Raw genomic sequence first — 27803 nt, 5'->3', positions numbered from 1 at the left:
GAGGAGCCTAATGACCAGTTCAGATGAGGACATATGTATCTGTCTAGATTTTTCACAGCTCAAGAACCTAGGAGAAAAGGGGAAGAAAAGCCAGTGGAGGCCCACATGAAGACGACTTTGCTGATCCCCAGGTATATTCAAGTTACACCTGTCTTTGAAATATACGCCCCTAGTTTAGGCTTATCTCATAAATTAAGGAGAAAAAGGCATCTAAGCAGCCAATTGGAGGAAAAAGAAAACACACTGCACTTATGGTTGATTCCTATTGAGGAGTTCCAGATGAAACAGAGAACAGGATCTCAAAACTTATTTTTACAAACTGCTGCTCCTATTCCTGTTCCCACAGGAACTGACAGTCCAAGAAAGGGCTTTAGACTTCATTCAAGTAGTCCTGTAAATACTGTTTGTCATTATAAGGAAAGATCTCTGTGCTTTTCAGTGCTGTGACATGCCTACATATCAAAGCCTTTTCACGAGCAAACTGTGTTGGCATTTGGACTGGCTTTTTAGAATGAAACCAGGGCTTTCAGCAAATAATCCCATAAGAGACATTTGAGAGTCAGCAGAAGTAAAAGCACTGCCTCTGCTTCTTGCAAAATCCTAACAGTGCAGCCCTAAAAACAAAGTTGAACCTTCCCCAAAACGCTGAGAAGTACAAACACTGAGAAGTTACAGACACACACGGATCAGCACTACTTTACCTTCTGTGGGTCAACGGGCTTTGCAAATTCCCTGAAACGTCTGTCAGTGGCAAGTCTGTGAGTAACGTCCCTCAAGAAAATTCTAAGGTCACGCAAGGTATCCTCCTCTTCCTCCTCCAGCATCCCTACTTTTGTGGGGATCACTCTTGTGGCTTCTGAGGCTCAGCTGGTGGTGCTACAGGCACGACTTCCAATGTCCAATCAACTTCAATTCATCAGGAAAAATTGGCCAATTTACAGTACTCAAATACAAGCATATGACAAATTACTGACAGAAAATGACCACCAAAGCAAAGCCCAAAGAGCTAGTAACTTCGATAGGAAAGTTTTAGATGTACTTCTCATATCCTCCTCACCTCTTTTCTTTACAGGAGGCTTAGCCACTTCATTTAGAATTAGGTCCTCAGAAAAAGGCTGCTCTCTCTGCCCTACCAGGCAACTCAATATTGCACACTTCTCCAAATTCCGTATTAAATCATTTTTGCATCTAAAGCAGAAGGAGGAGAGACATTTCAGATTTAAGGCCACAAAAAACTCATCTTCTATTCCAAAAAGACGAGTACCTTTTCAAATTAATTATAACCTGAAGAACACAAACTGAAAAAAGTTATCTTCCTGGCCTTAAAAGGCTACATTTTCACAGGTTGGCACGGCAAATTCAAATATCACCTTTAAGAATCACCTGTAGAATTAAAGCTCGCTGAAGGGATTGTACGCTACACTGGTAAAGTAATGGCTTTCACCACATCCAACAGCGCCTCCTTTGTATTTACTTGCCTTGCTGCAGCCTTTACTTAGAACCTTTATGGCTATTGAGGGAAGAGACAGGCTTCAGCAGACAAGTGAGGGCTTTTTGCTGAGTTTTTATTTCTCTACCAAAAGGTGTCTGAAGTAGCTAGTACCTCTACGTCTTCCTCCATTTTCAAGTTCTAGTATTAAAAGGTAGGTGAGGAATTTCACTACTTATTTTAGAAGGAATTTACAGCCTGTACAAAAACTTCTGTGGGAACACAAGCACTTTCAAAGCAGTTGATAATAAACACGTCTAGGTAAGACCCGTTCTCTTCCCCCAGTGACTGAGACCAAATCATCAGAATGAGAACAGTGTGGTCCTGTTTTGGGCACCTTCCCTTAATGTAAACTCTCAGAAGTCAATGAAGTTCTGCACCTACTTTTACTACAGTTTATTTAGGATTACAACTAGAATTCGATTCCAAAGTTACTTTAGCAGAAATTGGAACTCAGCTTTCCAGCTTGGAAAGCTTTGGCCTATATGAAGAAAGAAACTGATTTACTTATTTTTTTTTAATCAAAGTGTTTCAATTCTCTACTAAATTGCATTATTAGCAGTTTACCCAACGTAGCATGGAATGGCAGACTGTCAGAAGAAATCTCTTCAGTAAAAACATCCTCTTGTAATTTCAAGCACTTCATATTCTTGACTAAACCACTTTGTAGCCATCAGAATTATTGTATTAATTTATTATTTGCATGTGTGAGAAGGGGGTGAAAGTCACTTGCTTGACTCAGAAAAAACCTTAAGCAGATGCTTTCACAGTATTCTTTTTCTCTAAGCAAATTTTAAGTGATTTGTTAGGGTGCCTGAGTAATAACAGCATGCATTTAAGAAAGCACAGCATTTTGATGCTGAAAGCATTCATAAATTACAAGACACTGAAGAAATAGTAAGGAAAGTATTGACAAATACCTCTTCTGGGAGATCTGAGTGACGTACATCAGACGTAGCAAGCAGCAAAACTGGCAAAAATGCTGGAATGTTAAGTAGTAGAGTTAGAAAAGTAAGTTTCAAGGCAGGTCCAGCGTTGTCCCACCATAAATGGATATCTGGGACATAAATTGTGCTTGGTGCTGTCTTCTGAGCATTTCGGATCAGCTAGTGAAAAGGAAAGCTTGCGTAAGAAAACTAAAACACGTACAAGAACCTGTTAATACATAGCTACATAGCCATCTGACTGCCCCATGAAATGAAACTACGTGAACAGAGTGGCAAGCATCCTTTCACATAAGGAATTTCTCTGTGCACCCTTTCAGATTATCAGTATTCGGAGAACTCTAGTCAGAAGATGGGAAGGATATATTCAGGCAGTGGCTAGACACCGTAGCTATATGGCCACAGCCACAATCATCGCATAACAAAGAAAGGAAATGTCCCTCTTAAGGGACACATCAGTATTCAGTCGTGTAACATGTCTGTCCTTACTTGTATGGCTCTCAAACGTTTCCACTAAAGGTAAAAATATTTTAAGGTAGTGATGCCAAACAAGAAAATGGATTTCCTGCCTAAAAGTAAAAACACCAAATCTGTTCATTTTTTCTAGTTAAAACCACATCACTGTGCAAATGAAGTGTTTTCTGAATGTTAATGCTTTTATTGCACATACTGCAACAGCACAAGTTGTGTATGTCCGTGCGAAAGCAAAATAAACAGAAGCCCCAAACCTCGGTTGCCTTACTAATATAATTTAGAAGAAGCCTACAAAAAGTAGCCGACATGCAGTCTGATACAGAGCCATCTACTGGGAGCACACAGTCTTAGGAGGCAATGAGAACTACTTTCTGGATCCCAGTGACATGAACAGCATTTCTTTCCACAAAGAGATGTTTATTAGCAACACCGCCCAGCTTCCTGAGCTGCTAGCAACAGCCTCACTGTAAAACTGGGTATGGAAAATGTGGACATGTACAACATCCAGATTGTTTGTGGTGCTGTCTAAAAGAAAAGGGGATTTTCAGACAGAAGCAAACATCCCAGCGCATTAAAACAAGGCCACCTCCATTACCAATTAATTTTGCTCACCTTACTTGCAACTCGATTGATCCTTTACATACAGTCAGTGAATCCGATGAGAAGAAAAAGAAAAAAAGGTACCTGTCCGCAGATTTCTTCTGGCGATGCAACGTTTGTAAGCAGAACAGAAAGGTCCAGGGTGTGAACGGGAAACTTCTCCAAAGCGTGCAACACCACGGGTGCCACGTAAGAAACCTGGCCGTACCCTTCTTTTCCTACTATTAGCAGACGGGGCTGGCGTGATGTTGGTTCGCAGAAAGCACTCCTAGAACAAGAGTTAAGAAAACAAGCTTATAAATGAGGTGCTGAATAGACACACAGATGTTCCAAGTAATTTTCCTATAGACTTTCTTTTCCCTCCCCAAATAATCCAAATGGCAGCGGTACATTAAATACATGTAAGATTTCCAGTTAAGTTATTCACTCATTCCAATTGTTTCACCTTCTTCCCTTGTGTTTCCTATTCTTTAGTAAACCAAGACTGCAAATTAATATCCCTGCAATCTTGCTTTACTTTATTATAAATTTATTATTTATTATATATTTATTATTTACTTTATTATAAATTTATTTTTATTTAAAAATAAATTGGTGAGGAGCATTTGTTTCCCCACTACAATCAGGCTGTACCTCTGCTGGCTTAAATCAAAGATGCTAGAGACTTAGCCTTGCTCTAAAGCACAGAAAATCTTCTGGACAGCACAGCAATAGAAACGGAGAAAAATAACTGATCCAGCTGTGACAACATGATCTAACTTTCCAACTGTGGGCTTGCATGACTTCCATACTAAAATATCACAAGATTAACACAACTTGGTGGCTTAACAAATAAAGACACCATTCAATTTTTTCTCAAGGTGTTTTAACAAGCCATTTCTCAGTTTTCTTTCTGCTACATAATTCACTACTGGTTTAACAATCCTGGAAAACAGAAGGGCAAAAGGTGGCAACACAAACCCATAAAGTTGGGGTATTTTTAGCTAAAAGGACAGACAGCACATTTATGTGGTCTTGAGTCTTTCAAAGAATGCCATGGATTAAGTCAACCTGTTCTGGTAGTCTACGGATCACTTTGGCTTACAAAGAGAAGCCTGGGCTTTTCAATTTGGTCATTCAGAGCAACTTCGTTACAACTTTAGTCCCTCCACCCTTTCTTCTTGTGAATACCAAGCACCCCTTCAACACACAAACTTGATGTTGCCCCTTCCTCTACCACCCCTCGCACTTTTAACAGCTGGAACTGTTCACAAAGACTCAGCAGACCTGAGAATTTAAACGTAACAGGGATCTATCTTTCTTTACCTGCTGAAACAGAGGCGTTTTTTCTCTGGTCCGTCAGGCATTCCATCTTTTAATTCATCTCCAGAAACCAAGCATGCATCGTCATCACTGTCAAACATATCATCTTGTAAAATAGGATTGAAATGCTCTGAAAGGCAAAAGAGGTTTGTTAACTTTCCTGAATAGCCTTTGTCTCTTTCTCTTCCATTAATACAGCTTCTAAATCAGTGCCAAAACCCTTTCTTCATTTGAGAGCACACACTGAAAGCTATTTCCTAGAGTTCAGCCCACCACAGATCTAAGGAGATGGCACAAGGCCCTACAAAGCTCTACTAAGTCCCACTGATGTGTACGTGTAAGGTACGCTACTCTTGGTGATTTTTTTCTCCCCCTTAGAATAAAGGAGATTACAAACACTTTCTGCAGTTGCTTAATAGCTAAAAAAGAAACAAACAAGACCATTTCTTTCTGGAGGAGGTTCCCACAATGAAAGCACAGGGATAAAGGATGTGATGGCCACAGAATTCCATTCATCTAGTAAGTATCAATGCTAATTGATCTCACGTGTATAGTACGATCCACAAACATTTAAATTAGGAGACTGGTTAAAAAGGACGATAGCTAAAACAATATTTAGCTTAGACCAGTTATACTTGTATCCTGGTTCTGACATTCTTCAGAAAGGAATTAGAAACATTGACCTAGAAATGCTTCCCCTCCAAAGATCTGAGTTTTGATTTTTTAAAGAAAAATAGGTGCATTATACTTCAAACCTCAAGTCAACCTCTACAAATGCTAATTATCTTAGCTGCCGTCAGAAGCAGCATGCTTCAGTAGAGAACGCATCTTCCTTTACTGTGTATTGAGTCATTCAGAGCTTCCATTTGGCATTTCAGTTTTGAATCCACAATAAAACCTATGTGTTATATTCCAGACTTGCCCAAAAAAAAGACACGCACATGCAAATAATAAAATTCTACCACCATTATGTCTGAAAGGTTTAAGTTGATTGCACAAACCACAAGTTTTTGCTTTAGCAGAATTATAAAGAAGTGGATGCTGTGGTTATACCTTGCTGTCGGTCCTCCTTTAGTGCAAGCTGTGCATGCGGGAAGATCTTCTGCACAACTTGTAAAATATTCTCTACTGATCTTTGAAAAAGTGGCTTGAAAATGGGTGAGAGTGCTTGTACGGGCGAAGTCTCGATCCGGTTTGAAGCTGGAACAACCTTCTTCATAGCCATGAAAAAGTCCTTCGCTTTTATTTTAATAGAATTAACGTCTAGTAGCAACTTCTCCCTACTTGCATAAATCTGAGGATAGCATCGGCGTAGAGAGCACAGCGCAGCTTCAGTACATAAAGATTTGATATCTGCACCACAGTATCCTAACAAACAAAAATCAAACGTTACATCAGTCAAGGCCCAGGTTTACAACATGCAACATTTAAAGAATTTGTAAGGCCAAAACCAAACAGCATAACAGGGAATTCAAAGTGCTACCGCTCTGCAGGGAAGTTTCATGTTGCTCACTGCCTGATATCCTGCGCTTATGCAGCTGAAGCAGACTCCTCATCAAAAACTATACTCTTGAGGAAGATGCCCCAGAACCATTTAACGTTCTTAGACAACAAGAGGAACGACAACAAAGAGTAAATAGATGAAAGCATCTCACTCTGATTGCTATGAAGGTGTGCCAGCTGCCTCGTTGACTACTTGTGCAGCAAGGCACAAGAGCATGGGTACTGCCTGGTACAAGCTAAGGTTCTTTACAACTTGGTCACAAGCAAGAATCCGTTTCTGTTTCAGTCTTACCAATGCATTTCTCAGCTAGTTCATCAAGCAACATGTCCGGTGGCTGAGGGGTCCAGTCACGAGTATGAATCTTGACAATTTCTTTTCTAGCCTGGAAGCAAAATCATTGCATTTTAGCTTGTCCCAAGTTTTCCTTAAAAATACCAACAAGAAACAAACAAACCAAAAGGCAAACAAGTAAACAAAAAACAAAACAGTCCTCCCTCAAAACCCCTCATCTATTAATACGCTTTTCTTACTTGCTCAACTTTCAAGTATTTTACAGTTATTTAATATACACTCTGCATTGTCAACCAGGAAATTGAATAGTTCTTATTTGTTATACTGAACTTTTTCTAGGAACCTACAGTGAAAGAAAAGGCATTTATAGCTTCAATAACAAGTTTCCAAACTACGAGACCTAAGGACCCAGAAGAAAATACTGTAATGAAAAATTTATCCAGAAACATTTCTTTGCTGTCCAAAAAACTTCTCTAAAACTTAGCAAGCTTTCATTGGGACAGTCTCATTACTTCATCACATTTGATTTTCAGTCAGTAAATTCACAGAAAGCACTTCTGGCACAATGCTTCCAATTGCTACGATTACTATAAAGAAGAAAAGAATTATGACTCAAACTACTACCACCGAGCAGGGGCACAATCAAATGCAAACACATCCCCTATTCATTCATAAGCGAAGGATTGAGACCAAAAACACAACTTCATGATGAAAACACCCAAGTCGACTAAATAATTAAGCAAACAGGTACAACTTGGGGAATGAAAGGTTTGATTATAGAACTAACTACTTGGTGGTATCATCCTGACCATATATATCCAGTACCAGATTTGCCCTCCATGGAACAATGCAGTGTCTCCACATATCACTCGTTTGTTCAAGTTGTCAATTATTTTTTTCCTATAAAGTTGGACTTTGCCATGGTAGCACTAACGTTGAATTTAAGTTCTCACCTCTTTATTTGGCAAGTTGAAGAAGAACTCTCTGCCAAAGCGTCCTGGTCTTTGTAAAGCAGGATCTACAGAATCCAGTCTGTTGGTAGCTCCGATTACCACGATCTCCCCTCTGTTATCTATGCCATCCATAAGCATCTGAAGAGTTGAAACAATGGAAATAATAGAAAAATATAAGTTTTACTTACTGGTTCAGTACATTTTGTTACATTCCACATGACTTTCTTGATGCCGGAATAACCTTCTTCCTAGTGGTCATTCAAAACTGGGAAAAAAATAGTCTACCAAGTCGGGGTTTTTTTTGATTTGATAATAAATCTGCAGACTGTTAAGTCATCAAGCACTTCAAGACTGTTTGAAATAATCTCTACGTTAATATAAAAGGAGTACCGCACACTTCTGCTCAGGAAGAAAATCACGGAAAATGTCAACTTTGATTTTAGATGTTGAATTTGTTGCAGTGAGATCTTCCTCATCGCATGATTCTCTTTGGATTTAAACCATATTATCTATGGAGAGACCAAGATTAGGACAAGAACAGCACAGAGTTCAGCATGAAGCCAATCAGGAGCTCAAGTTTGTATTCTTTGTATTCAACTTTACCCTTCTCTTGCTCGAAGGATCTGCTTTTTGAGTCTCCTTCTCTTCACTAGGAGCATGTTCCCTCTTGCTTCGGTAATGCTTTTTCTCAGTGGTTTTAGTCTCGTCCTTTGTATCTTGGCATCTCTCTGTAACAGCTGAGGAGGAAAGGTTTTTAGAGCTACATTCAGTGTCAGACTTGAGAGAGGAAGTTTGCCGCAATTTCTCACCAGGCTCACAAGACTCTTTGCCGTACAAAACGGTTTCTTTTGAAATGAGGCCACGTTCTTTTGATCTTCTTGGTTTCTCCTTGTCTCTACCGTCATCACATTGGTACTGGGCGAGGTATTCATCATTCCCAGGAGATTTCGGAGGGTCCGCGACACTGCACAAAATAAAATCACATTTCTCACTTCTGCTGAAGGACATGAATATTACGAGTAAAATCTTCCAAAGGCAAACAAACAAACAAAAACCTCCGGACTAAAGGAACGCTCGCAAAGATATGCCATTTAGAAACCTCTCCTGTGATTAGGACACCTTCTTCAGCTCCCAGAGAAAGTGCTTTTGCCCCTCTTGCTTCTGAAGCCATTGCACTAAAAAAGCAAACGCATCTGTCTCCCTCCACATGCTGCTCTGAATAAGAGCCAGAATATTCAAAGCCACTCTATTTGTTCTCCCCACATAGCCAAAAAAACACCAGTTGAAAGAGTTTTCTACCTCTCTCCACGAATTTACATTCACATATCCTATGACTGCAAAAATAGAAGGCGGGGCTCAGGAGGAACAGCCAGTGCTGGAAATGAAAAAAAGCAGCCTGTTTCTTCAGAGTCTTAAGCCTATGCTACTAGGAACAAAACAAAACAAAACAAAACAAAACAAGAGGAGAGGAGAACAACAGCGGGAAATTTACCTATTCTCCAGGTGTTCAATTGCAAAGCCTCCTCTGGAGGATCAACAGTTGTGAATTCAGTGTGCTTAGGAGAAATCAGATCTACATCTGAACCACAACTATTTCAGTAGTATCACGAACTTCTGTTACTCTGAAGAAGCAGTCAGCACCGTTTCTATGTTAGGAAAGAGCTGAACAGAGTCTGTTATTCACATCAAGTAGTCAGGCAGGTTTCTTCTTCTTCAGGCTGGGTTTCACTAGAACATGACTAGCCTGTAAGCCTCATGGCATCACCTTCCATCTTGACTGCTGAACCTCCTTGCTCCCTACTATCTTCTTTGCCAAGATACAGCTGTCCACATTTACTTTTCCTACTTGGCTGGACTGAATTTAAGAAGATCTTGCATCTAAGAAAGGGAACAAAAGCTGCTGCCCAGCAGCGTGTGGCTCAGGGAGGAGTGAGAAAGCTCTGTGCAGCCCCCAAGGTCCGTGCAGCAGGAGGCAGGAGGTGCTCCAGGCTCCCAGCAGCAGTTCCCCTGCGGCCTGTGCAGGGAGAGGCCCCTGGTGGAGCAGGCTGTCCCCCTGCAGCCCATGGGTCCCCCGTGGAGCAGATCTCCACGCTGCAGCCCCCCTGTGGCTGGAGGAGCCCCCGGTGGAGCAGGTGGCTGTGGCCTGGAGGAGGCCGCGGCCTGTGGAGAGCCCCCTCAGGAGCAGGCCCCGGGCTGGACTGGAACAGGCTGTGCTGAGCCTGCTTTGCCCGTGACGCTCCTTGTGGAGTGATCTCCCTGTCCTTCTGGCAGCCCTTGAGCCCTTGCCAGCCTCTTTTCTCCCCTTGGCGTTGGAGGAGGGGCAGGGAGAGAGCGCTTGTGCTGGAGCTCAGCTGCCCAGCTGAGGAAAACCACCACGGCTCTGTCTTGCCGCTGCTGCAGCACGCTGGTAGCAGCCAGCACCGTCTGTTCTTCGAGCCTCAGCAAGCCCACAGCATCTTCCCAGAAGGGATCCCTTTCCTTCACGCCTCCAGAGGCTGAGGGCTTGTGCCCCGTTTGCAAGCGCTTTCTCAGTGCCCCCTTCCCCAGAGAAGGATCCCAGCTGCTTGGCTTCCCTGCCCTCTGCTGCCAGGCTCCCGCAGCTGCTATCCCAGCAGCGCAGCAGCCAGCTGACAATGTGCTCACCTGGAGGACAGCTGCAATCTTGTCCCATGGCTCGCAGCTCGCCCAGGGATGGGGATCACCTGCTTCCTGCTGCTTTTCTCTCTGCTCTCCTTTCCAACAGCTTCCTGTGCCCTGGGATGGCCCTACCTTGGGGTAGGCTGCCTCGCCTTCCTCTTGCTCCTTCCCCTTCTTGGGAGGACTTTCTGCCCTTCCGAAACGAGATGACTTCTGCATGCATTCCTTCCCCTTGTGTGTATTGGCGCCTGAGACAGCAATGGGGTCGTCCCCGGAGCCAGCTCTCAGGGCCTGTGCCAGGCTTGGAGGGGCTGCAGGGAACATGCCAGGGGCTGGAGGGGCTGCAGGGAACATGCCAGGGGCTGGAGGGGCTGGATGTGAAGTACTATCAGTAAAGAATTTCTTTCTAAAATATATTAGAAATCTAACTTTTCAGTGTAAAGCTATTAGTCCATGTCCTGTCACTCCAGGCCCTGATAAAGACCCCCTCCCCAGCTTTCCTATAGGTTGCCTTTAAGTACAGGAAGGCTCTCAGCCTGGCACACAGTAAAAGTGATGGCAGATCCTTCACTATATTATTTGAATTTCACGTAAATAGAACAGACTATCAACTTACTTAGGAGAAGTAATACAATTTCAGAACTATTCAAAACCAAAGGCATTCCAAACTAAGTTTAAGTTCAGAGGAAATCCAAAGAAAAAACTAATTTTGAAACTAATAATCAGAGACAATAATCTTCTTCAAATGATAGATTTTCCTCCTGTACTGGGTAATATTGGTCTGTCTTTAATGCTCATCCAGACATGGCTTTGACACCGAGTATCTTGCTTTGCCTCTGCATTAAGTCTTCTTCTCATGTGAGGTAAATGTCCTGCTCTTATGGGATGGGCTTAGGAGACATACGCGCTGTGTCTCATGATGCTTGGATATCATCTTAATTCTGTGTGAAGATGAAAGGTCTCACTGCTTCCTGAACAGGGAAGTGGATGTCTGCAGTTAAGAACCCTCTGTCTAATCTAGAAACATGAAGGAAGAAGTTTGCTGGATTGCAAGTGACAGTGAAGAAAGCCACAGGTGACATATCTGACTGATTAAAATGTTATTTAGCTCAGGGCATGGCTAATGATGTGGAGCTGGAATAGTTTGACGACTGTAATTACACTCACTATCACTGTTACTTGTTTATAGGATGGTAATGCCTAAAGGTCCCACTGGAGCCTGAAACAAGGTTGTGCTGGGTGCTGCACGTGCATATCTCAGTAGCGCTTTGATAGCTAGTGATACAAACAGACAAAACAGAGATTGAAAGGAGAAACGGGGGGACAGAGATAAGAAGATCTTCCTGCAGGTCATTTAGGGTATGAGCCAGGACTTCAGTGCATCCAGCTCTCTAGTGCTCTGCTGGCCCAGTGAGATGAATGGAAAACATTGCAGCCTTGGAAAAATAGTGCTTCTTCTAATTCTTTGGCCAGTTTTGATGATTTAGGACTGCTCTATTTATTTATTTATATATTTTATTTTTTCTTTTCCCCATTTGTGCTGGAGAAGGTGAACTTTTTAAATACCTATTCTGAATTCAAATATCATTTTCATTGTTATGTTTCTGTTTTGTTGGCACTATTCGTAATGACTTCTACCCTTCAGTGGAAGCAAAAGCTTATCATACCATAAAAGTGGAAAGGTCACAGAAAACTTCAGAGCTTTTGAAGAAAGCTGAGGAAAATCCATTCCCTGTTCTAGGCAGAGAGAGTGGCTGATTTCCAGACAGGTAAATGGGCAGGATAAGGCCACTTCATGTCCGCTGATGGCCAGTTGTATGGACCGCGAAGATAATGGACTAGCAGCACAAGAGACAGTGCCAATAATCTAATCCAATACAATCTATTTCAAGTGGTAGAGACCTGATACTCTACGACAATGTGAGGAAGACCAAACTGTCAGGCAAACTTTGAGATGATCATGTTCAGGATCTAAAACTCTTAAGACAAGTGTCAACACAGGAAGGGTGAAATAAAGGCATGAATGCCATACAAGTACTGATAAATCTCAGGAAGTCTGGAAACCAGGGCAAATGGATGGAATAAGATGGTGCTTTGTGTTAGCAAGAAGCAGAGGTTAGGGAAATGTTATGGGTCAGCAATAGAGTGGTTTTGTGCAAATCGCTGCTAAAGAAAGACAGCCTTGCTAGCCTGCTCTTTGCTCTTAGCTCCAGTCTACAGTTATCAGACACATAAACAATAATGGGAATTACGGGAGACTTCAACTTCCCAGCAAAAGACTGAAAGATGATTACCACTTATTCTCATACAGATATACTATGTGATGGATTTCTTCACAAAAGTGAAAAAATATAAGACCATTTTAGACTTGGCTCCTGTACGGGTTTAAATGTAGTAAGATTTGAATAAAGTCTGATCATGAGCTGACTTTTCTCATTTTACATTTCAAGACAGACAACACCAGGCTTAGAACGAAGGTTTTGAGGCTTACAAATGCAAACTTTGAAATCTAAGGAAATGAATCATTGAGTCTGACTAAGCATCTCTGGGACTGGAGTGCAGAGAAGGCAGAGTTAAAATTCAAAATTCAGATGGGAAAAAAGCAATGAGAAAAGGTACATTTCAGAGGTTAAAAACTGCAAAAATAAAGTACGAATGACCCAAAACCTCCTTCACGTAGGAAATTAAACAATAATAGTAAATGATACTTAAGCCACAGAAACCAGGGGGAACAAAGAGAACAAATTAGGACAGTTGCATACTCGAGGCAAAAATAGATCAAAAGTTAATGATGTCTCAAATGCTGCAAATCTTATTTCCTGCATCTAACAGCAACAACAATGTGATATTAAGGGCAGTGACAGGATTCCCATTGCAAATGAGGGTAGGGCACTAGGCACAACATCATCTGAGGTGAAATAAAAATCTACAGTGATTCAAGTGAAAAATGACAAGCTGATATCTACCTAGCCTATTAACAGCATTGGCACACAGAACAACAACTCAAGTAGGAAAAATACGTCACAACCGTGCAAATCAGGGATAGTCCCCAGAATGGGAGAGTAACAAATACACTTCTGTCCAGGAGAATGTAAAGAGTGATCCAGACAAGTGCAGGCCTGTTAGTTTGACATCAACGCTGGGCAAAGTTTTGTGGCAAGAAGAGATAAGACTAGGGAAGTAGCGGGTAATGTGGAATTTACAAGATAATTTATTAAAGCTAATTTGTTTCCAGAGAATTTAGTAGCTTGCCTTTGTAGGACCAGTGCTCCCCTACACAGGGGATGAACTACATCTATTTCACTTTCTGTGAGCTTCTGATACATTATCTATGGATTTGGGCTTTGGGGCTGCAAGTGAATCAAGGGAGTTTGCAATTGTTCACACTGTTCGAAGAGGGAATTACCGGCAAAGGAGAGGTTCCCTGTAGTGATTCTCAGAGACAGTTCTGAAACTGCAGCTGCTAAGGAGGCAAAGACTCATGGAGAAATGTAGGCTGGAAGGGAGCTCTGAAAACCCAACCTCCTATTCAGAGCAGAGATGACTTCAAATTTAGGTATGTTCAGTATGGACATGGTGGCCGAAGACTAAAAATTTCATATGAGCTTTGAGATTTCCAGGTGACATAAAGTTGGGAAGTCCTACCGAGCCTGAGAGAAGGATATCCCTTGTGATTGAAATGGTTCAGGTGAAGTGACATTTGATAATACAAAGTAGAGCCATGCTTAGAGATTCTCAACCAAGGGTGTTTTTTTTTGTTTTTCTTTTTTTTTGTCATGTTTGCTATATGGCAGTCAGGAGTTTAAAACAAACAATAAAACAACAAAACCCCATGTTCATACACTGTTAACAGAAGAACTGAAAAAGTTAAGTGGTTATATGGTGTGTATGGCTATTCTTTTTTTTTTTTTTTTTTTTTCTCCAGTATAAATACACCTGACAGGGCAGCCCTGCCACACATTTAAGACATGAGGCAAAATTCTGCCACTTGTATTCACATTGAACTTAGGAGGAAGTGTTCAGAAGACAGAAGGAACAAGTTGCCTATTGTGTGGAAGGGAATTAAAGGACATCATTCTGCTCAGCCAGATGCCAGTTGAGAGAAAAATATGATGTCTCTGTGAAAATGCATTTCTTGAGTAAATATCAAGGAGAATTAGGAAATGTGTAAGTTGGGAGATACATCTGAAATGATGATTGCAGTTGGCTTATGAGGAACTTTGGACAGGAAATTGGTAGAAACTTCCCATTTCAAGAATAAAGTGCACCATAGATATGAAGTCAGCATTCACCTAAAGAGTAGAGGCCAACTCAAAGCCCCCACAACAAAGCAGTGGACAAACCAGAACACTAACATGTTGTGGTCTAGAGTCACACAGATATACATAAGTTTACTATACCTAAACATCTGAGGGGTTCCTTTGAGAGGCGGAGGGCTTGTGCCCCATTTCCATTTCCACTCTCAGTGTCCCCTGCCTCAGAGAAGGATCCCAGCTGCTTGGCTTCCCTGGCCTCTGATGCCAGGCTACCAGAGCAGGTATCCCAGCATCGCAGCAAACAGGTGACAATTTGAGTGCCACAGCAGTCCTCATTGCGAGCTGGACGCTCAGGGCACTTGCGGCCACCCACCTTTGTGAGCTCCAAGGCTGACAGTGACTCTCTGCTGAGCTGCCACGGCTCTCGGGTGTCCCGGTGACAGAGCTTTCGGCGCTAAGCTGACTGCCAGGAGAAAAGGCTGCCGTGAAATGGCTGCTCCACAATGCCAGGAGCAAGGTCTGCTGGGCTGGGGGTTCACAGGGGAGCTCAGCCTTGGGCCTGGCAACTGCGCCTGGAAGCCAGGGACGGCCTTGGTGTGCAGCTGGACACCTGGGCCTGAGAAAGCAAGGTCTCTTTCCAGACACTTGGCACCATCGTCACCCAGTGGCTGTCTGAGGGGGACGAGAGAAATGCACAACATCTCTTCCTTCCCTGAAAAAGGGACGGATTTGGACCCCAAAGCAAGCTCCTTTCTATCAAAAGCATCACGTCCTCCTGTCTTTCTTGTATTTGGCTATGACTTTAGGAATCCCTGCAATCCCTGCAGCTGTGTCCCCTGCCAGCTTCTTGTGTGCCCCAAGCATCCTCGCTTGCAGGGCAGTAGAAGATGCAGAAAAGGCCTTGCCTTAGTGGAAGCACTGCCCTGCAGGAGCTCCAACATCCCTCTCAGCAGCACGCTGTAGCCCCCAAATGCCCTCGAAATGGCACATTTCAGCTACTGGGAAGGAAATGAGCTCGCTCAAGGTGAGCTACCCGCTCAAGGCCCAGGTGTCTGTGAGGCGGTGTTGGCAAGGAGTCCTGTTGTGTGAGTCCGTTCTTTGTGGGTGCTCCGTCCCCACAAGGCTTGCTTTTCAAGGCCCAGGAGAGTCTTGTGGGCACTGGCCTGGGGTCCCAGGCTGAGCCAGCTGCTGGCTGGCAATCAGGGAGGCTCGCTCGGTGTCTTGGCTTGGGTTTGCAAGGCCAGGCTGTGGGAGCGGGGGGCTGCAGGGGTGTCCTCTGTGAGGAGAATGCAGCAGCTGCCCCATGGGAGCTCAGGGCCGCTGCCAGGAGGCTCCTTCCAGGAGGGACCCACCAGCTGCTGCCCAGAACGCAGAGCAAAAGGATGATGTTTGCGCCTGGGGGAGAGCCCATCTAAGAAAGGGAACAAAAGCTGCTGCCCAGCAGCGTCTGGCTCAGGGAGGAGTGAGAAAGCTCTGTGCAGCCCCCAAGGTCCGTGCAGCAGGAGGCAGGAGGTGCTCCAGGCTCCCAGCAGCAGTTCCCCTGCGGCCTGTGCAGGGAGAGGCCCCTGGTGGAGCAGGCTGTCCCCCTGCAGCCCATGGGTCCCCCGTGGAGCAGATCTCCCCGCTGCAGCCCCCCTGTGGCTGGAGGAGCCCCCGGTGGAGCAGGTGGATCTGCCCTAGAGGAGGCTGCGACCTGTGGAGGACGCCCCAGAGGAGCAGGGTGTTCAAGGACAGGTTGGAGCTGGTGCTTAGGAACATGGTTTATTGGGTGACATTGGTAGTACAGTGATGACTAGACCGGACAAATGTGAAGGTCTCCTCTAACAATTGTGATTCTATGATACCTCCAGCACGTCCTCCTCCACCACTTCCTCCTCATCATCCACGGCCTTTTTCTTGTCCACTGCCTCCTCCTCATTCGCTGCCTCCTCCTTGTCTACCGCATCCTCCTCGTCCCCCGCCTGCTAATCCTATTTCTCATTTTCCTCCTCCTTCTCCTCCTTCCCTGCCTCTTGCACCTCCAACACCTCCTCCACCTCCACTGCCTCTTCCTCCTTCTCCTTCTCCAGCCCTACGGACTATTCCTCGTCCACAGCCTCCTCCACCTCGGCAGAAACTTCCTGGCCAACTTCCTCTGCATGCTCCTTGCTAAGGCATGCTGGTAGCAATGATGGTGAGCCCAGAGATGTCAGGAAAAGTTGCCACGAACCAGGTGTGCCAAGGCGGCTTCTCTGGGAGGCTCTGGTTGTGAGCGCTGCCCACCGCTCCTAATTCTAGTTCCATTTGTCACCCCACAGGACCATGGCACCGTGGCCCTGTAAGGTAGCAGCTGGCGGCTCCTATCATCTTGATGACGCTCTGTGATGCGTTGCTTGTTGCCTGGGTAGCGATTGTTAGCTCTTATGCAAATGGCTTGTCATCAGTCAGGGGTGTGGCTGCTCCTCCCTATAAAAGGGCCAAAGGGGGGCAGTGGGAGCCAGAGTGCTGGAGAGGGGAGATGGGAGAAGATGGAAACAGAAAAGGAGGAGGATGAGGAAGAGGCATAGGTGGAAAAGGGGGGGGGTAAGAGGGGAAGGGGGCAGTGGAGGAGGTGGCGGAGGAGGAGGTGGTGGCGGAGAAGATTGAGGAGGTGGCGGAGAAGATTGAGGAGGTGGCGGCATTTCTGGAAAAGGAGACGGATGAGTAGGAAGCGGTGACAAAAGAGGAGGTGAGCAAGGGCTAGGCAGAGGGACACAATGGAGGTGGAAGAGGAGAGAAGGTGGAGGAGAAATAGTAGAATGTGAGAGAAGGAAGTGGCAGCAAAAAAGAAAAACAAAAAGGAGGAGGTGGAGGAGGACTAGGAGGTGGTGGAGGAGGAGGCCAAAAAAAAACAAAAAACAAAAGAGAAGGAGTAGAAGGTGGAGGAGGAGAAGGAGGTGGAGGAGGAGGTGGTTGAGGAGGAGGAGGCAGAGGACTCCAAAACAAAACACCCTCTCTGGCGCTGAGCGTTGACCACCGCTCCTAATTCTAGTTCTGTTTGTAATCCCACAGGACCATGGCACCGTAGCCCTGTAAGGTAGCAGCTGGCGGCTCCTAGCAACTTGATGACGCTCTGTGATGCATTGCTTGTGGCCTGGTTGCCTGGGTAGCGATTGTTAGCTATTATGCAAATAGCCTGTCATCAACCGGGGATGTGGCTGCTCCTCCCTATAAATGGAGAGGAGGAGGAGGAGGAGGTAGTGGAGGAGGTGGTGGTGGTGGAGGAGGAGGAGGAGGAGGAGGAGGAGGAGGAGGAGGAGGAGGCGGCGGTGGTTGAGGAGGAGGAGGAGGCGGTGGAGGAGGAGGAGGAGGCGGTGGAGGAGGAGGAGGAGGCGGTGGAGGAGGAGGAGGCGGTGGAGGAGGAGGAGGAGGCGGTGGAGGAGGAGGAGGCGGTGGAGGAGGAGGAGGAGGCGTTGGAGGAGGAGGAGGCGGCGGTGGAGGAGGAGGAGGCGGTGGAGGAGGAGGAGGCGTTGGAGGAGGAGGAGGCGGTGGAGGAGGAGGAGGAGGTGGTGGAGGAGGAGGCGGTGGAGGAGGAGGAGGCGGTGGAGGAGGAGGAGGAGGTGGTGGAGGAGGAGGCGGTGGAGGAGGAGGAGGAGGCGGTGGAGGAGGAGGAGGAGGAGGCGGTGGAGGAGGAGGAGGAGGAGGAGGCGGTGGAGGAGGAGGAGGAGGAGGCGGTGGAGGAGGAGGAGGAGGCGGTGGAGGAGGAGGAGGAGGCGGTGGAGGAGGCGGAGGAGGAGGAGGCGGAGGCGGAGGAGGCGGTGGAGGAGGAGGCGGTGGAGGAGGAGGAGGAGGCGGTGGAGGAGGAGGAGGAGGCGGTGGAGGAGGAGGAGGAGGCGGTGGACGAGGAGGCAAAAAAAATCGAAAAAATAACAAAATAATAGTAGGAGGACGTTGCGGAAGGAAAGGTGTTTGAGGTTGAGGCCAAAAAAAAAGAATCCAGACAAAAGAAGCATAGGTGGAGGAGGTGGCGGAGGAGAAGGTTGTGGAGGAGGAGTCCAAAATAATAATAATAATAAAAAAATATATATATATATATATATATATATATATAGTAGTATGTGGTGGAGGAGGAAGAGGAAGTGGTGGAGGAGGAGTTGAAAAGGAGGAAGAGGCCAAAATGTAAAAGACAAAAAAAGAGGAGGAGGAGGACGTGGAGGAGGAGGAGGTTGTGGAGAAGGAGGCCAAAAAAATCACAAATACAAAAAAAGTGGGTGAGGAGAAGGAGGTGGGAGAGGAGGAGGCCAAAAAATAAAAAACAGAAAAATCCTAGAAAATGAGGAGGAGGAGGATGTGTTGGAGGAAGTGATGGTGGAGGAGGAGGCCCCAAATAAAATATATGAAAATATTTTAATTTGAAAAATGGATGGATTTGGACCCCAAAGCGAGCTCCTTTCTCTCGGAAGCATCACGTCCTCCTGTCTTTCTTGTATTTGGCTATGACTTTAGGAATCCCTGCAATCCCTGCAGCTGTGTCCCCTGCCAGCTTCTTGTGTGCCCCAAGCATCCTCGCTTGCAGGGCAGTAGAAGATGCAGAAAAGGCCTTGCCTTAGTGGAAGCACTGCCCTGCAGGAGCTCCAACAACCCTCTCAGCAGCACGCTGTAGCCCCCAAATGCCCCCGAAATGGCACATTTCAGCTACTGGGAAGGAAACGAGCTCACTCAAGGTGAGCTACCCGCTCAAGGCCCAGGTGTCTGTGAGGCGGTGTTGGCAAGGAGTCCTGTTGTGTGAGTCTGTTCTTTGTGGGTGCTCCGTCCCCACAAGGCTTGCTTTTCAAGGCCCTGGAGAGTCTTGTGGGCACTGGCCTGGGGTCTCAGGCTGAGCCAGCTGCTGGCTGGCAATCAGGGAGGCTCGCTCGGTGTCTTGGCTTGGGTTTGCATGGCCAGGCTGTGGGAGCGGGGGGCTGCAGGGGTGTCCTCTGTGAGGAGAATGCAGCAGCTGCCCCATGGGAGCTCAGGGCCGCTGCCAGGAGGCTCCTTCCAGGAGGGACCCACCCGCTGCTGCCCAGAACGCAGAGCAAAAGGATGATGTTTGCGCCTGGGGGAGAGCCCATCTAAGAAAGGGAACAAAAGCTGCTGCCCAGCAGCGTCTGGCTCAGGGAGGAGTGAGAAAGCTCTGTGCAGCCCCCAAGGTCCGTGCAGCAGGAGGCAGGAGGTGCTCCAGGCTCCCAGCAGCAGTTCCCCTGCGGCCTGTGCAGGGAGAGGCCCCTGGTGGAGCAGGCTGTCCCCCTGCAGCCCATGGGTCCCCCGTGGAGCAGATCTCCACGCTGCAGCCCCCCTGCGGGTGGAGGAGCCCCCTCAGGAGCAGGCCCCGGGCTGGACTGGAACAGGCTGTGCTGAGCCTGCTTTGCCCGTGACGCTCCTTGTGGAGTGATCTCCGTGTCCTTCTGGCAGCCCTTGAGCCCTTGCCAGCCTCTTTTCTCCCCTTGGCGTTGGAGGAGGGGCAGGGAGAGAGCGCTTGTGCTGGAGCTCAGCTGCCCAGCTGAGGAAAACCACCACGGCTCTGTCTTGCCGCTGCTGCAGCACGCTGGTAGCAGCCAGCACCGTCTGTTCTTCGAGCCTCAGCAAGCCCACAGCATCTTCCCAGAAGGGATCCCTTTCCTTCACGCCTCCAGAGGCTGAGGGCTTGTGCCCCGTTTGCAAGCGCTTTCTCAGTGCCCCCTTCCCCAGAGAAGGATCCCAGCTGCTTGGCTTCCCTGCCCTCTGCTGCCAGGCTCCCGCAGCTGCTATCCCAGCAGCGCAGCAGCCAGCTGACAATGTGCTCGCCTGGAGGACAGCTGCAATCTTGTCCCATGGCTCGCAGCTCGCCCAGGGATGGGGATCACCTGCTTCCTGCTGCTTTTCTATCTAATCTCCTTTCCAACAGCCTCCTGTGCCCTGGGATGGCCCTACCTTGGGGTAGGCTGCCTCGCCTTCCTCTTGCTCCTTCCTCTTCTTGGGAGGACTTTCTGCCCTTCCGAAACGAGATGACTTCTGCATGCATTCCTTCCCCTTGTGTGTATTGGTGCCTGAGACAGCAACGGGGTCGTCCCCGGAGCCAGCTGTAGGGCCTGTGCCAGGCTTGGAGGGGCTGCAGGGAACATACCAGGGGCTGGAGGTGCTGCAGGGAACATGCCAGGGGCTGGAGGGGCTGCAGGGAACATGCCAGGGGCTCGAGGGGCCGCAGGGTGTGTGACAAGGCTTTGAGGGGCCTCAGGTCCTGCCGCAGTGGTTGAAGTCGATGCAGGGAACATCAGAGTTGTTGGAGGGGCTGCAGGTAAAATGCCAGGGCTTGCAGCAGCTGCAGGCTGCGTCACAGCTTTGCATCAGGTCAAGACGCATTTTCCTAGAACCATACATTTCCTCCTGAAGGGGCTGAAGAGCATGGAATGGTCTTCAAAATGCACAGAGCAGACCCCAGCAAATGTAGAGCTGCTGCTAGCAAGTAGGTAACTTTATTGTTCCTGTTGTTAATTTTGTTTCACAACAACAGATGCAAATATGTATCTTGAATGAGGGCAAAGGTGACCTTGGATCTGAAGCACACAGGCGTTCGCTAGTGTCCCCCCATCCGGAGTGAATCCAGAACGACTCGGAAGGAAAAATAAAATCCAAACCAGTGCGTTGTGATAAAGAGAGTTTAATAGGGTAGAAAAGGAATAAAAACCAACAAAATAATAAATAATGATACTTACAGTTTATAAGATATTAATATATAAAAATATTTAATGCTATTAAATACTTATAATTTTATAATAATAAAACAATGCCATACCGTACAACACAGTCAATAAAGTGGATTTAATTAAATAAATAGGAAAACCAACAAATTAAATGAAAATTTAAAAATTTAAATTTAATACAAATAAAACCCATTTGTCCCATTCCAATGAATTGCTATCCCCATCATCACTTCCCATCCCACTGATCATTTGCTGTCCCCAAAACCTCCCAGTTCTTATCCCCTTGGCATGCCAGTGCAAGAAGAAGTGCTCTGCAGGCAGAGGCCTTGCTGAGTGACCACCTAAGGAGAGGAATTTAATCCAGAAGGCAGGAAAGAAGAGCAATGCCCCGAAAGAAGAAGCAAGTCTTGTCTCTCAGCCCTTTGGTGTCCCAAGCAGCAGTTGCCATGGCCAAGCTTTCCCAGCCCAGCTGCTGCCAGCATCTCCCCAGCTTGCCATTGCCACCTTCCTGGGTGAGGCGCGCGCGCATTTGCCATTGGCGCTGTTGCCATCCCTGTGAGTGGCAAGCCCATCCCCTAGCTCCAGCACGAGAGAGGGGAGAGGGCAAGCGAGAGGGGCAAGGGCTGAGGAGCGTGGCTGAAGCTGGAGCAGGTGCCTGCAGAGGTCTCTGTGCCTGCCTGGGTGCTGCGGGGGCCGTCGAGGAGAAGCCCGAGGTCGGTCACGGGTAGCTGGAGCCTGGCACTGTCGGCGGGGCGCTGGGCATGCTGCTGGGGCTGCTGGAGGTGGGCTGCGGCTGCACACAGGCCAGCTGGCACGCTGGCCCCAGCGCCTTGGCCCTGGCCCCCAGCGGCTGCAAAGTCTCGCTGGGGGTCTTTGTCCCCGGCTGCTGGCGCTGCAGCGTCCTGGCCCCGCTGGCCTGGGGACAGAGCCTGTCCTGGGGCCGCACGGCACGGGGCTCCCCACTCGGAGTCTCCGGCAGCAGCCGCGCTCTGCGGGGAGGTGGCGCCGCTGCTCCTTGCCCCCCTGCAGCCCCCGGGCTTCGCGCTCTCTTGCTGGGTGCCGTGGTGCTGTTGATCGCCAGCTGCTGCCCGCTGCTGCCTGCTTCCCTGCTGCTGCCAGCCACCGTGCTGCTGCCACCCGTCTTCCCCTGGCACGGTCTCTTGCGGCCTTGGCCAGCCTGGCCCAGCAGCGTCTTCCTCTCCTTGCCGGGGGGGTTCTCTGTCGTCGGCCTCCTGTGCTGGCAGCTCTGCGCTGTCCCGGGGGTGCTGCTGGGCGCAGGGCGCTTGGCCCCCCGCTTGGTGCCGGTGGACGCAGGGGCAGGCGGGGGGCTCTTGAGGGGACCCAGGGGGCGTTTGGGCAGGGGTCTCCTATGGTCAGTGCGGCCCTTGGGGTTGGGGCGTTTCTTGGGGGAACTCGGGGGGGATTTGGGCTGGGGTCTACTAAGGGCACTGGGGACCTTGGGGTTGGGGCGTTTCTTGGGAGAACTCGGGGGGGATTTGGGCTGGGGTCTACTAAGGGCACTGGGGACCTTGGGGTTGGGGTGGGTCTTGAGGGAACGCTGGGGGGGTTGGGGCAGGGGTCTACTAAGGGCACTGAGGAGCTGGGTGTCAGGGAGGCTCCTGGGGGGACTCAGGGGTGGACTGGGTAGGGGGCTCCTAAGCGCACTGGGCAGGGGACTGGCTGCAGGGCTGAGCGGGGGGCTCACTGCTGGCACGACGGGGGACTGCAGCGACAGCCCACCCTCAAGCTTCTCGGGGCGCAGCCCAGGGGTTGAGGGGACCTCACCGAGGGCTCCTGTGGCTTCCAGTCCCTGCGTGCTCGGCTCCTCGATGTCCTCGCAGAGGTCGGGCAGCTGCGAGAGGAAGCGGCTGAGGGCAGGACTGCTGGGCAAATCGGGGAAGGCGTCCTGGGGCTCCACGGCATCGAGCCAGCTGAGCAGCTCCTCCATGCCGGGGATGGGGATGTCCAGGTCGGCCAGGAGCTCGTCCTGCATGTGCTGCAGCTGCTGGCTGTCCCCTGCCAGCTCTGGAAAGGCCTCGGCAAAGGCATCAGGGCCCAGCTCGGGCAGCTGCGGGGGCTCCTCAGGCACCTGCGGGGCTGTCGCCGCTGAGGACGAAGCAAGAAAATCCCCCAAGACGGGCGATGTCAGCTTTCCCATGGCCCCTGGGTGTGGGGCGCCCAGCGGCCGGCTGTGCCAGCCCCAAACTCACCGTCAGGCGTCGCCGTCTGGGTGCTGGCGGTCCTTGGAGCCTGGGCAGGCTTGGGGGCAGTGGGGCCGGGCAGCGGGGGCCCCTGGTCCTCGCTGAGCCCCACGGCGTGCAAGCAGGGCTCCGGCAGCTGCCCCCGGCTGCTGCTCAGGGTGCGGGGCGTGGGGAGCGCCTGCCCCCGCAGCGGAGGCCCCGGGACGAGGGGTGGCGGGGGGTTGCGCTGGGCGGGGGCCTGCAACAGGCAGGTGCCTGCGGGGTGCAGGAGCTCCCCATGGAGCACGGCCCTGGGCCCCAGCCCCAGCGCATGGTGGGGTACCAGTGTCCCCGTCACCATGGGCTGTCCCCACTGATGGACGGGGGCACAGGGAGGAGCGGTGTGGGGGAGCTGCCCCCCGGCGGGGAGCTGCACCAGCTGCAGCTGGTGCCCCATGGTTGGGAGCTGCACCAGCTGCAGGTTTTGCTCCACAGCGGGGAGCTGCACCAGCTGCAGGTTTTGCTCCACAGCGGGGAGCTGCACCAGCTGCAGGTTTTGCCCCACAGCGGGGAGCTGCACCAGCTGCAGCTGGTGCCCCACGGCGGGGAGCTGCCCCACAGCAGGGAGCTGCCCCCCGGCGGGGAGCTGCCCAAGCTGCAGGTGTTGCCCCTGGGCTGGGAGGTGCCCCCCAGGTGGCAGCTGCACCCCGGCGGGGAGCTGCAGCACCTGCCCCTGGACCCCCGGCACCACGTGCCAGACGGTGGCCTGGGGCAGCGCGGAGGGGAGGGTGGGTACCTGCGGGGGCTGCAAGGGCAGCGCCGTCGCTCCGGGGAGGGAGGGCAGCAGCCAGGCAGCCACCGTTGGCGGCACGGCTGGGACGACGAAGGGGGAGTTTTGCGTCTGCGCAAGCCGCGGAAGCCGTCTGGGGAAACCCTCTGTGGGAAAAAGGCCGCTGGGCTGAGCTCTGGGGCGCTGGGCTCGCCAGCAGGGCCGCAGCCCCGGGAGGAGCGGGAGCCGGCTGCTGGACCTGCCATGGTGGCTGGAGAGTGGGGCGGTTGCTTGGGGAACCCGGGCAACGGGGGTTCCGTCCCAACGGCTCACCAGCCCCTCGCCGACATCTTGGGGAGGACTGCAGGCTTTGGACCCAAGCAGGCTGCCCAGCGCAAGACTTGGCCATGTTCATTAGAACATTACTAGCCTCTAAGCCTCATGGCATCACCTTCCATCTTGACTGCTGAACCTCCTTGCTCCCTACTATCTTCTTTGCCAACATACAGCTGTCCGTCCACATTTACTTTTCCTACTTGGCTGGACTGAATTTAAGAAGGGAGCTTGCAACTCTTCCTCTTGTTTGCCACTTCATCATCAAACCAAATGAAAACCATTTGCCTTTAACCTCTTTATTTCAGGCCTTCTTTCCTAGTGGCCATTCAAAACTGGGAAAAAAATAGTCTACCAAGTGGGGTTTTTTTTTGATTTGATAATAAATCTGCAGACTGTTAAGTCATCAAGCACTTCAAGACTGTTTGAAATAATCTCGAGATTAATATAAAAGGAATTCCTCACACACGCTGCGGCCGCTTACCTTTAGTATAGTCGTTGGATGCGATGGAGCAGTATTTCTTGCTTTCGCCTGCACTGGAAGTCTTCCCTTCCTTGTAAGGTTGTTTACTGCTCTCACTTCTGCATTACTGACATGAAGAGCCATCTGGAGGATGGCATTCTTCCTTCTTCTCCCGCGTTATCTTCTGGAAACGAGGATCTAAGTGTTCCAAGGAGCCTTTCGCTTTCCTGGTGTTTCTCCTTTTTCTTCTTTTTCTTCTCCTTTTTCTTCTTTTTCTTACGCTTGCGATTGGCATTGTCAAAGCGGAGCGCACAGAAACACAAATCATGAAGTCTGAAAGAAACATGCAAGTTAAAAAGGGAAAAAAAGATGTGGCACTTGTTGCCTATATGAAACCTGATTTATTTTACCACAGGTGATGATTTGCAGCATGTCAGCTATTTTGTGGTGCTTTGTGCACACGCAACTTACTTTAGATGCAGCAAACTTAAGCCGTCAGATTGAAGGACCATAGGTCCTGGTTTGTACACAGATCATTAACAACGGCTAGCTCTGGAATACGTGCAAGCAGAAAAAATCTTTTAACCTAATCTGGAATGGTGTACGGATGTGATTCGAACTATGTGGTCCAAAGCTAGTGCTCTGACACAATTCAGCAAGAGCTTTCCTGTCTTCACTGATCAACCTAACAACATGATCCCCAGCCAGCTGGTGCTATCTAAATAACTTAGAAACCACGAGGAAAAAAAAAAAAAAAAAAAAAAAAAAAAAAAAAAAAGGAAGACATGAGAAGCACCCAGAAAAGAATTAGGATAAAAAATGCGGAGTATGCTGGAATCCTTGCTTACTTGGAATCCTTCTCTCCATCTTTATCCTTAGACTTCTTTTTCTTCCAGAACTTGTGATATTTTTGCATTTTTTTCACCACCTACAAGCTCCTTTTCTATCTTTCTGTCTTTCCTTTCTATTTCACTTTCACTACCTTCTGCACGGGTATATTTTCTTTTTCTGTTTCCTTCTGTTTCAGTTTTCTGGCGACAGTTCTCCAAATGAGCTGACACAGGTGGAAGCGCATGTCTTTCACGAGAATGTCTTCTGGAATGTTGCTGAGGTACCGAGCAACGATGCAAGTCTGCTCGGGGTGTGCCAAAGCGACGTACATCTTCCTCTCTCAAGAGGGAACCGTGAGGCCATCCGCTTTTGTAATGATAATGCTTATGTGACCTGCTGTAGTAAGTTGCAGTCGATCTGTCAAAGGCTGAATCGCCGTGAGAGAACTTTCTCTCTCTACTGTCTCCTGTCGCATGAGGTGAATAGTAATCCTTGTAATAGCCACATCTTTCCCATCTCCGTGCTTCGTCTCGATAGTATCTTTCTCTGCTCCAACTTCTTTCCCCTTTGGATCGGTAGTACCTATTGCTACCTTGTTCTGATCTTCCTCCGCTGCCAGATCTGTACTTTGAATATTTGACTGCTCTTCTGCCATTCTCAGGGCTGTTTCTTTCACGAGGGAAAGATCTGTACCTGCTTCCCTCCCAGTACTCCTGCTTGTGACTCTTTTGCTCAACAAATTCCACGCTCTGAGAACACCTCCTCTTGCTGGAAGGACCTGCTTTTTGACTCTCCTTCTCTTCACTAGGAGCATGTTCCCTCTTGCTTCGGTAATGCTCTTTCTCAGTGGTTTTAGTCTTGTCCTTTGTATCTTGGCGTCTATCTGCAATAGCTAAGGAAGAAAGATTGTTAGAGCTACATTCAGTGTCAGACTCGAGAGAGGAAGTTTGCCGCAATTTCTCACCAGGCTCAGAAGAGTCTTTGCCGTACAAAACATTTTCTTTTGAAATGAGGTCACGTTCTTTTGATCTTCTTGGTTTCTCCTTGTCTCCACCGTCATCACATTGGTACTGGGCGAGGTATTCATCATTCCCAGGAGATTTCGGAGGTTCCGCAACACTGCATAAAATAAAAACCCATTTCTCACTTCTGCTGAAGGACGTGAATATTAAGAGTAAAACCTTCCAACGTCGAGCAAACAAACAAAAACCTCCGGACTACAGGAACGCTCGCAAAGATATGCCATTTAGAAACCTCTCCTGTGATTAGGACACCTTCTTCAGCTCCCAGAGAAAGTGCTTTTTCCCCTCTTGCTTCTGAAGCCATTGCACTAAAAAAGCAAACGCATCTGTCTCCTTCCACCTGCTGCTCTGAGAAAAAAGGCATAGGGGCGAGCGGGGAACAGCCAGTGTTTCTCCAGACAGTGGAGAAAAATGGAAAAACATTCTATAAAGGAACACAAGTTCTCCTTGAGGCACCAACCTGCATCAGAGTGATATGCTCAGTGCTGATCATTAGTTCTGTTCGTGACACTGGACACACAGTATGGAATTGTACTAATTTAAATCCTTCCATTAAATACTATTAGTAGACAGATAAAACTGTAACGAACTTCCATAAAGTCTTGTCTTAATCAGACTGTGCTCATTTTACCTCATTTCCTCTGACAAGCTGTTCAGCTGGCTGGCTCTGAAGGACTCCGTGATGACTTCTCGATTGACTGAAGGCATAGCTCCAGGCATCTGCAATTAAAACGCACAAGTCAGCAGACAAAAAAATACTATTTGTAGTAGTACTGAGGACTAGTCTTGTCAGAATGTCTCCATTAAATGGTAAGCAAGACCGCTGTGAGTTGTATGCATTATCTACACTTCAAAGATAACCCCAACTCACCCCCCAAAATCTACTTTATGAAACTTAGGAATTTTTATCTCAGCTGAGCTTAAGTTGACAAGTTCTAATGTAAGCTCAGGTCTGCAAATTCTAAGGGGATAATACCACAAAGCCTTACGATCACATGTGTGCTGTGTTTTCTCAGTATTTCACCTGAATTAGGAACACAATAAACACTCCCGAATACATCGTAGGTGAGAAATTCTC

The 27803-nt window shown here is 48.4% G+C and overlaps 4 protein-coding genes across 4 annotated transcripts in view; all 4 read right to left on the bottom strand.

Annotated features, from left to right (window-relative positions):
* Window positions 1-27803, bottom strand: part of LOC311428619 (ubiquitin carboxyl-terminal hydrolase 42-like) — a 68513-nt gene that overhangs the window by 21054 nt on the left and 19656 nt on the right. The gene's annotated exons all lie outside the window — the stretch shown is intronic.
* LOC311428615 (ATPase family AAA domain-containing protein 2-like) lies at window positions 143-11112 on the bottom strand (the record flags this gene model as incomplete). Its single annotated transcript, XM_084539978.1, has 8 exons — window positions 143-148; window positions 5984-6177; window positions 6605-6695; window positions 7558-7695; window positions 8161-8294; window positions 8367-8521; window positions 10201-10311; window positions 11099-11112. The coding sequence occupies 8 exons, from the start codon at window positions 11110-11112 to the stop codon at window positions 143-145; spliced, it is 843 nt and encodes a 280-aa protein (XP_084396104.1).
* Window positions 17611-24599, bottom strand: LOC311428614 (uncharacterized protein; the record flags this gene model as incomplete). Its single annotated transcript, XM_084539977.1, has 4 exons — window positions 17611-17636; window positions 22913-23233; window positions 23338-23506; window positions 24564-24599. 4 exons carry the CDS (start codon window positions 24597-24599, stop codon window positions 17611-17613), a joined length of 552 nt encoding a protein of 183 aa, XP_084396103.1.
* LOC311428613 (uncharacterized protein) lies at window positions 25129-27785 on the bottom strand (the record flags this gene model as incomplete). Its single annotated transcript, XM_084539976.1, has 4 exons — window positions 25129-25205; window positions 25721-26595; window positions 26668-26822; window positions 27772-27785. 3 exons carry the CDS (start codon window positions 27783-27785, stop codon window positions 25748-25750), a joined length of 1017 nt encoding a protein of 338 aa, XP_084396102.1. The 3' UTR covers window positions 25129-25205; window positions 25721-25747.

The sequence above is a fragment of the Aythya ferina genome (assembly GCF_964211825.1).
Source record: "Aythya ferina genome assembly, contig: HAP1_SCAFFOLD_103, whole genome shotgun sequence".
NCBI classification, from domain to species: domain Eukaryota; kingdom Metazoa; phylum Chordata; class Aves; order Anseriformes; family Anatidae; genus Aythya; species Aythya ferina.
The sequence above is the reverse complement of the archived record's forward strand: the minus strand, read 5'-3'. Positions and strand labels throughout refer to the sequence as shown.